General features: G+C 61.7%; 1 protein-coding gene across 2 annotated transcripts; it reads left to right on the forward strand.

The window, feature by feature from the left end:
- The first annotated feature begins 257 nt into the window (after nt 1-257).
- On the forward strand, nt 258-8,467 carry SERPINH1 (serpin family H member 1). 2 transcript variants are annotated; one of them, XM_040630857.1, is made up of 6 exons: nt 304-359; nt 1,867-1,910; nt 4,278-4,942; nt 5,362-5,460; nt 5,555-5,787; nt 8,104-8,467. In XM_040630857.1, exons 3-6 carry the CDS (start codon nt 4,321-4,323, stop codon nt 8,404-8,406), a joined length of 1,257 nt encoding a protein of 418 aa, XP_040486791.1. In that variant the 5' UTR covers nt 304-359; nt 1,867-1,910; nt 4,278-4,320; the 3' UTR covers nt 8,407-8,467. The 2 variants fall into 2 exon arrangements, with proteins under 2 accessions (XP_040486790.1, XP_040486791.1); XM_040630856.1 differs by lacking the exon at nt 1,867-1,910 and having other exon boundaries at nt 258-359.
- Nucleotides 8,468-8,481: the final 14 nt, after the last annotated feature.

The raw sequence follows: 8,481 nt of genomic DNA on the forward strand, positions 1-8,481 counted from the left end.
AGGGTCTGCCGAGTCCAAGGACACGCCCGCGCTGTGCAGGTCTTGCAGGTCCCAGCGCCCGGCCTCTCTGCGGGGGTTCCCCGAGCCCCGCCCGGTGTGGGGGGCAGTAGGACCCAGGGGCCGGGTGAGGGCCCGCAGAGGGAGGGGCGGGAGCCGGGGCGGTCTGGGGGAGGTCTTTGGCTTTTTTTGGCGGAGCCGGGGCGCCCTCCGGAAGCTTTTCCAACTTTCCAGAAGTTTCTCGGGACGGGCGGGAGGAGGGGAACGCCATATATAGACCTGGGGAGCCGGGAGCGGCGGAGAGTGGAATCCGTCCGCGGCTCCAGTGGAACTCTCGTCCGGCGCCAGCCCGCCCGGCCCAGGTGAGGGCGGGGGCCGGCCTGCGCGCGAGGGGCGCTTTGGGGGTGCTCCGGGCAGTGAGAGGGGGCGGGAGGCCCCCGGGGAGGGGTTGGGGGCCAACCCGGAGCCCGCAGACTGCAGTCCCTGGCACCTTGGGAGCAGCCGGAGCGTTTGGGATCGGGAGCCTGGGGGTAGATGGTGATGGCCGAGTGAGCCTGCAGGGGCAGGGCGGGGCGGGGAGTCGGGGCTCGAGAAGGCTTGTGCAGAGTTCCACAGAAGTGTGGGGCAGGGATGGTGCCGGCAGAGAGGAGACAGTGGGGCTGGAGGCCAGGATGCTGAGACTCGGCCCTGTGCAGGAACCAGAAGGGAGGAGGTGGGGTTTGGGGCCCTTTCCAGCAGGGGTGGGAGGCCAGGCCAGCCGTGCAGTTAAGAGCGCCCCCACCTCTGGGGCTGAGGCCCCGCGGTCAGCAGGGGTGGGTGGACCAGCTTCCTGACGGGCTTGTTAGGGAGTGGGGGTGCATCTGAGCGTCCTGAAGGTAGGGTAGTAGGAAAGGAGGTGAAAGAGTCGAGGCTTTTCCCGAGGCGGGGGTGTCTTGGGGTCCCCACCGTCCCCCCCCAACGGTGGCTGCATTTCTGACCGGCAGCCTGCACGTGTACATGATGGCAGCTAAAGGAGGAACTTGACCAACACCCTCTCCCCCACCTCCCTCCAGAAGGGGGGTGAGGAATATGTAGGGGCCATATCCCCCGACCCAGGACGGGGTGGTTAGCTGACTAGAAGGCTTTGAGTCACCCACTCTTAACTCCGTCCACTGCCACCTGGTTCTTGGAGTAACTGCAGGGTTAAGGCCACTACTTCCAAAGGCCAGGGTTCCCTGCCCCCAGCCCAGGGACATTCCTGAGGCGGCTGGAGTGGAGGAAGAATGAAACCACTTCCAGCAAGGCCAGGAGGCCCGGCCCCTCCTCTTCCCCGTTTCCGGCAGGTCCCTCTGGGCTGTAGGGCCCGGATGGAGGGCGGAGGAAAATTAGGGGGCCGTGGTTCCCTGGAAGTCTTTGGCTGGTACCACACCCTTCTGTCCTTAGACGGTTCATCTGCCCATCCCCCCTTCCTGAGGCCTACGGATCTTTTGTGTCTGGTGTTCCACTCCTTTTGTCTCTGGTCACCGGGATTCCCAGCAGAATTTTTTTTTTTTTAAACTCTCTGTATAAGAGGATGCCACATCCAGGCTTCCTTGGGGGCTCTGTGGGTGCTTCTGGGAGGAAGGAGCCCGGAGCTAGGAGGCCCGACCCCCGCTGATTCTGTGGGAACTGGGGTTGCTCCCTGCCCCTCTCTGGCCTCAGTTGCTCCCACTGCACAGTGAGGTGGACCACCTCCAAGGCCCCTGTGGATCTGGGACTGGTTAAGCCTTCCTTTGTGCCAGGGGCAGTATAGCCAGGGTCCCATTTGGGGGTTGGGCCTTCCAGGCGCCACCTCACCACCACCCCAGCTCTGCCTTATCCCACCCTCCTCACTCTTCTGTTTTCTTTCAGAATGAAAAAGGCAGGCATTGAGCTCCCTCTGAGGCAGTTTCCAGGTACTTTAGACTCCCTCAAGTGTTTGAGATCCTCTCTGGTGGACCCCCTAGAATTTGCTTCCCTTCCCCTCTTGCAGAAACCCGGAATCCAGTCTCAGCTGCGTCTGGCTAGCTGTGGACACAGCCCTCGGCTTTGTGGGACTGTAAATCGTCTCATCGTGGCCTCAGGGCTGGGATTTCTCTGTGGCAACGTGGGCTGGGCTGTGGGAGGCTGGCTTGCTTGCCGTGACTTGTCTTCCTCTGTGATTGCTGCTGGCTGAACAGGGCAGCCCTCTCCGCGGCCATGCATCTCCCTGCGCAGCCAGATGCACAGACTCAAAGCCAAGGCCAGGGAGGCTCGGGGGCACCCCTGGGACCTGAATCCTGCTTCCCCGGCTGGAAGCCCCCCTCTGCCGGCGGATGGAGATAATTCCGTTTCCAGCCTGCCACGTCACCTAGCGCGGGAGTGGGAGCAGAAGCAGGAGCGCAGCTGTGTGGCTGCCTGAAGAATCCCAAACTAGTCATTTGGAGCTTTCTCGGAAGGCCCCTCCCAGTCCTTTGAGGTTCTGGTTGGCTGTGGGTGGGGGCTGTCAAGACGATGTCTGCCACGTGGCAGGGCCGTGAGCTGGGCTCCTTGACTTTCTCCCCGTGGGATGCTAGCGGCTTCTGCCCGGGGTCTGTGCTCTGCATCAGCCGTGTGGACTAGAGGCGGCCTTTGAATAGAGTGGCATATGCTTGTTGTCCTGGCATAATCGTCAGTAGGGCTCCATTTCATTTTCTTGGGTGTCTTTGTTTGTACAATAAGCCTACGGTCATTCTGCCTTTGAGGCTCCAGGCCTGGTGGGGAAGGACCTAGGGCTGGGAGGAAGGTGGCCTGGGCCCTGGGGTGTATCACCTCCCCAGTCTGGACTCTCGGTAGGGTGCAGGTCTCTCTGTGCCTTGGCTCCTCCCCTACCCCTCTCCCCACGGGTCCTTTGCCTCCCCTTTACACTGCACCCTCAAAGAGGTGGCAGCCCAGGGAGGGGGACCTGCCCAGGTTCCGGTGGCTATGGCACTGGCGTCTTCCCAGAAACCCAGTGCTCCTGCAGGCGGGCCGAAGTCCTGGGGGTCTTCCACCATGTTCAGACTTTCTTGAGGACCATGAGATGGGATCCGCCAAAGCAGTGGGCTCCCGGCCTCCACCAGAGTTCCTTCCATCCCTTCTCCTTCGCCCTGTCATCTCCTCTTCCGTCCTGCATGAAAGTGGGGGGGACGTGTCCCATGCGGAGAGACTGTCCTGATTGGAGGCCCCAGGGAGGGGAGTGAGGCTTGTTTTAGGCCACTGCTACTGCTGTTGTTTGGGATGGGTCTTGAGGGCCATCCTGAAGCTGTAGGGCAGAGGGCCTGTGTGACAGCCACTGTCAGATGGGAGGGCAGAATGGAACGTGAGGGGGGCCCAGCTTCCTGCCAACACACATCTGGGGTGAAGGGGAGGGAGTGTCATTGCTCCACTGAGCTGTGACGAACCCCTCCTCCAGTATCCTTCCTCTCAGGAAACCTACTCCCCACTCAGCCGGTGTCCTGGGAATTTCCCCTTCGTGCCAGGGCCGTGGACAGCTGGGCAGGCATGTGCCTGCTAGGACACAGGCCTTGGGCATGGAGACTTAGACCCTGACAGCTTGGAAAATGGGGAGCGAGGCTGAGAGAGGAGGGGACACACACTCAAGGTCACCCGTGGGGCGGCGGAGTGGAGCATCTTGGCTCCCGCACTTAATGAGTGAGCTAACCAGTGACTCATTAACATCCAGGGCAGGAGGAAAGGCGGGGGGGGGGTAGGCCTTCAGCCTGTCCCGACAGGACATCCTTTGCCTGGGCCCCTGTGCTTCATGCAGACCCTTAGTCCATCTGCTGCTTTTTTCCACTGGAAAAGGGCCCGGGGGTGGTAGGAGATCAGAGCTACTCTTTATACAAACTGAGGACCCTAAGTCTGGCCCTGGTTTCTGTTCATTCAGGAACAGCCGAGGCCTCTTGTGTGCTGTGCACTGGAGATCTGCAGGGAAACAGGACTGGCTAGATTTCCTGCCCTCTTGGAGGTCACAGACTAGTTAGGGGTGGAGATAATGCATAATAAACACATAAGACTCAGTGTTGTCAGTTCAGTGGAAGAAATCAATAGGGAGGAGGTGGCGACTTGCTCGAAACCCCGTTTTGGCTAAGGCGCTCGGAGAAGGCCTCGGAGAGAGGGGGCAGACTGAGACCTTGGATCTGGGCAGCTCCGAGTTAGGGCTGGGTTCCCCAGCACTCAGGGGCTCTCTTGCTCCCATCTGCAGGGGGCTTGGGGGCTCCCAGAAGGTGGGGGATGGTCGTCGGGGAGGAACACCCAGGGTTTCAGGGCCACCCTCTCTGCAGCCCCCACAGGTCCTCCGTGGTGCGAACAGTCCACCTTCCAGCCATGCGCTTCCTCCTGCTCGTCAGCACCTGCTGCCTGCTGGCCGTGGCCCTGGCCGCCGAGGTGAAGAAGCCGGCGGCCGCTGCGGCCCCCGGCACGGCAGAGAAGCTGAGCCCCAAAGCGGCCACGCTGGCCGAGCGCAGCGCCGGCCTGGCCTTCAGCCTGTACCAGGCCATGGCCAAGGACCAGGCGGTGGAGAACATCCTGCTGTCCCCCGTGGTGGTGGCCTCGTCCCTGGGGCTCGTGTCGCTGGGCGGCAAGGCCGCCACGGCGTCCCAGGCCAAGGCGGTGCTGAGCGCTGAGCAGCTGCGCGACGACGAGGTGCACGCGGGCCTGGGCGAGCTGCTGCGCTCGCTCAGCAACAGCACGGCGCGCAACGTGACCTGGAAGCTGGGCAGCCGCCTGTACGGGCCCAGCTCGGTGAGCTTCGCCGAGGACTTCGTGCGCAGCAGCAAGCAGCACTACAACTGCGAGCACTCCAAGATCAACTTCCGCGACAAGCGCAGCGCCCTGCAGTCCATCAACGAGTGGGCGGCGCAGACCACCGACGGCAAGCTGCCCGAGGTCACCAAGGACGTGGAGCGGACGGACGGCGCGCTGCTGGTCAATGCCATGTTCTTCAAGCGTGAGTCCGGAGGGGAGGGGCGCCCGGGCACAGACCCCTCGGCGATGGGGGGGCTGGTGGCTGCACGTCGGCAAGTGTTGCCCCCGTGCCTGACGGGGGCCAGGGCGGAGGGCGGACGTGGCGGTGGCTGAGCCGAGGGTCCTCCTTCGGAAGGAGTTCCCTGTCACGTGGAAACAGCCAGGCCTGAGTGTCGACAGCCACAGCTTCCGGCAGCGTGTCCCGGGGCCAGCACCCGGTCCCCCAAAGCGGGCAGCATGTACTCAGTGGGCTGGGTGCTCAGGGGGGAGAGGGGCTGCCGCTGAGCCCCAAAGACTGGAACGAAGGCCTGCGGCAGAGAGAGAAATCCGGGGGTGCGGTTGGGGGGGTGTGTCCCAAGCGGGGGGCCTGTTTCTGACCTGGTGCTGTGCGTCCCACTACAGCGCACTGGGACGAGAAGTTCCACCACAAGATGGTGGACAACCGAGGCTTCATGGTGACCCGGTCCTATACCGTGGGCGTGACGATGATGCACCGCACAGGTGGGTGCCCCGCGGCCCAGCTCGGGGGGAGGGCGCTTGGGCCCGGCCCGCCCCCGGCCCAGCGTGCCCAGCGGCCTCTCTGCTCCCCTCCCAGGCCTCTACAACTACTACGACGACGAGCAGGAGAAGCTGCAGATCGTGGAGATGCCCCTGGCGCACAAGCTCTCCAGCCTCATCATCCTCATGCCGCACCACGTGGAGCCCCTCGAGCGCCTGGAGAAGCTGCTGACCAAGGAGCAGCTGAAGGTCTGGCTGGGGAAGATGCAGAAGAAAGCCGTCGCCATCTCCCTGCCCAAGGGTGTGGTGGAGGTGACCCACGACCTGCAGGTGAGGGGTGGCCCCCCTGGGGGCCGCGGGGCCTGGAGGAGAGGGCTGCTCGGGCACCCGTTCCTCAGCTCGGCGGGTCTGCCCCGAGCCTCGGGGGGTGTGCAGGCAGTCCTGGAGTCCTGCGTGCTGCTGGGGAGGAGGCGTGGAACCTGGCCTGGGGAACGTGGCGATGACAGCAGCAGCCAAATACAATTGGGCGCTTGCTGTATGCTAGACACTCTTCTGAGTCCTTCGTGTATACGAAACTTCTAATTCTCAAAACAGCTTCCTGAGGTAGGACTATCAGGCTCCTTAGAGATGAGGAAACGGAGCCTCGGGAAGGTTAAACAGCTTATCCGGAGTCACACAGACGGTAGCTCAGGGGTCTGGCCCCAGGCTGCGCCCCGATCCTGTGCTGTGCTGCCTCGGAGAGTCTGAGGTGCCCCCAGTGACAGGCTGTTCCAGCCGACGGTCGACCCCCTCGCGGCAGAAAGTCCAACCTGGCTGTCCGCGGTGCGACACTAGTGACGGCTGGAACCCCAGTCCTCACGCCCAACAGCGTTTTCCCCTCGTGACCACCCTGGGTCTCTTGAAGCCACACTTGCCGAGGTCACCCCGGCGAGTCAGTGGTGGAGCCGTGGTTCGTCCTCAGGGTGAAAACTCAGGGTGGCCTTTGTGTCAGTCACAAGAGACTTTTTTACCTATTCAAAAGAGGAAGGTTTTGTCTCATTCCTGCCTTGGATGCCAGAAAGGGCTCTTTGGCAAGCTTCTCCCTCACAGAATGCAGACTCACTGCTGACACTGGACAGAAAGCTGGAGACGGAATGGGGCATGGGCTCTACCCTGCAGGCTCATGGCGCGTGTGCCATCTGTACTGTGGATCGAGCTGAGCTTTCCAGATCGGAGCCGTCACTGTGTCCTGGGCCTGTCCCAAGCCCTCCCCAGTTCCTCCTGCAGTGGCTGCTATCTGACTCCATTGTCCCCTGTGTTCTCCCGTGTCTTCCTGGAACCCTGGGTGGGCACACCAGTCCCGGGGCGGGGGGGTGGGTATATTGAGTTGGGAAGTGTGAAGTGTGTGACTTGCATAGGGTCCATAGGACTGGAATCGCTAGCTGGGTCTGAAACACCTGTCTCAGGACCCCTGACCCTCAGGACTCCAGGTCAGGTGCCTGTTTAGCCCTGCCGGGGAGGTGGAATGTTCTGCAGAAGCCTGAACTCCGATGCTGCTGGCGACTTGGACCGCAGTCCTTCACTGCTCTGCTTTCCTTACTGGGAGACAGGGAGGGTGTGGGACCTGAGCCCTGCCCTGGGAGAGCTCTGAGCCACCAGCAGGAGGCAGTCAGGCCCAGACACTGAAACAGAGAGAGGCTGGGGTGCTGAGCTATAGGGAGGCAGGGCTGCAGTCTTGGGGAGAGGGAAGGCTTCCTGGAAGACCAGGATGCAGGTAGGCCATCGAGACACCGTTGCGGGTGCCGGTGGTTCAGTGAGGCTGCCGGATGGAGAGCCAGGGGGGCCTGCTAAGGGCTGAGGCTGGGGCACAGGCACAATCACGTGAGAAACAGCTTGTACTTGGCTTCCAGGGGCTCTGCAGAGCCACGGAAAGCGTGTGTGTTGGGGGGTGGGGGTGTGTGTTTGCGGGGGTGTGTTTTAATTTTTTCCTAGTAATTTTACTAGTATTACAAATAATTTTACTTAGAAAATATATTAAAAATAGAGAGATCGGTGTAATGAGCCCTCAGCCATCCTAACTCATGACCGGTAAGGATTCACTTATACACACCCATTGTTCTCCCTTCAGATTATTCTGAAGCAAATCCCAGGCATAGATCACTCTGGACAGGTTTTAAGCCCCAGGGTTATATGGTCATGGCTATCCTTAGATCAGTCTTTCTCACATTTGAGTGTGCCAAGGATTACCCAGAGATTTTGTTAAAGAAGTTTCCCGGGTCCACCCCCGGAGACTGATTCAGTGGCTCTGGGAGGGAGTGGGTCAGGAAATGTGTGTTTCCTATAAGCTCCCAGGCGGTGCCCATCCGGCTGTCCACAGCCCGTACTCTGAGGAGCGCTGATCAAGATCGCTCGGCAGGACCAGGGATAAACTCTGCCTTTCCCCCAGCCTCAGTTTCCTCATCTGTGAAGTGGCGATTAGAAGCTTTTGCAGGGTTGTCGTGAGAGTCACGAGGCAGTGGTTCCAAGTGCCCACATCATGTCTAGCACACAGAAGGTGACCGGGAGGGGAGCAGACAGGGTAGGAGGTGATGGGTGGTATGGGCAGAGGGTGGGGGTCTAGGAGCCTTGCCCGTCGTGGCCTCACCTGGCACTCCCCTGGTCCCACAGAAACACCTGGCTGGGCTGGGTCTGACCGAGGCCATCGACAAGAACAAGGCAGACCTATCACGCATGTCAGGCAAGAAGGACCTGTACCTGGCCAGTGTGTTCCACGCCACCGCCTTCGAGTGGGACACGGAGGGCAACCCCTTCGACCAGGACATCTACGGGCGCGAGGAGCTGCGCAGCCCCAAGCTCTTCTACGCTGACCACCCCTTCATCTTCCTGGTTCGAGACACCCAGAGCGGCTCCCTGCTGTTCATTGGGCGCCTGGTCCGGCCCAAGGGTGACAAAATGCGAGACGAGCTGTAGGGCCCCAGGGTCGCGGGATGGCAGGAGGCAGCCGAAGGCTCCTGAGACACATGGGTGCTATGGGGGGGGGGGGGG

The sequence above is a fragment of the Ursus maritimus genome, unplaced genomic scaffold (genome assembly GCF_017311325.1).
Source record: "Ursus maritimus isolate PB19 unplaced genomic scaffold, ASM1731132v1 scaffold_16, whole genome shotgun sequence".
Taxonomy (NCBI): Eukaryota; Metazoa; Chordata; class Mammalia; order Carnivora; family Ursidae; genus Ursus; species Ursus maritimus.

What these genes read in the sequence shown, in the direction of transcription:
- SERPINH1 (XM_040630856.1), top strand. Translation starts at nt 4,321, where the DNA reads ATGCGCTTCCTCCTGCTCGTCAGCACCTGCTGCCTGCTGGCCGTGGCC. An exon ending in CAATGCCATGTTCTTCAAGC is followed by an intron (nt 4,943 to 5,361) that starts GTGAGTCCGGAG and finishes GTCCCACTACAG; the next exon opens with CGCACTGGGACGAGAAGTTC. An exon ending in GACGATGATGCACCGCACAG is followed by an intron (nt 5,461 to 5,554) that starts GTGGGTGCCCCG and finishes CTCCCCTCCCAG; the next exon opens with GCCTCTACAACTACTACGAC.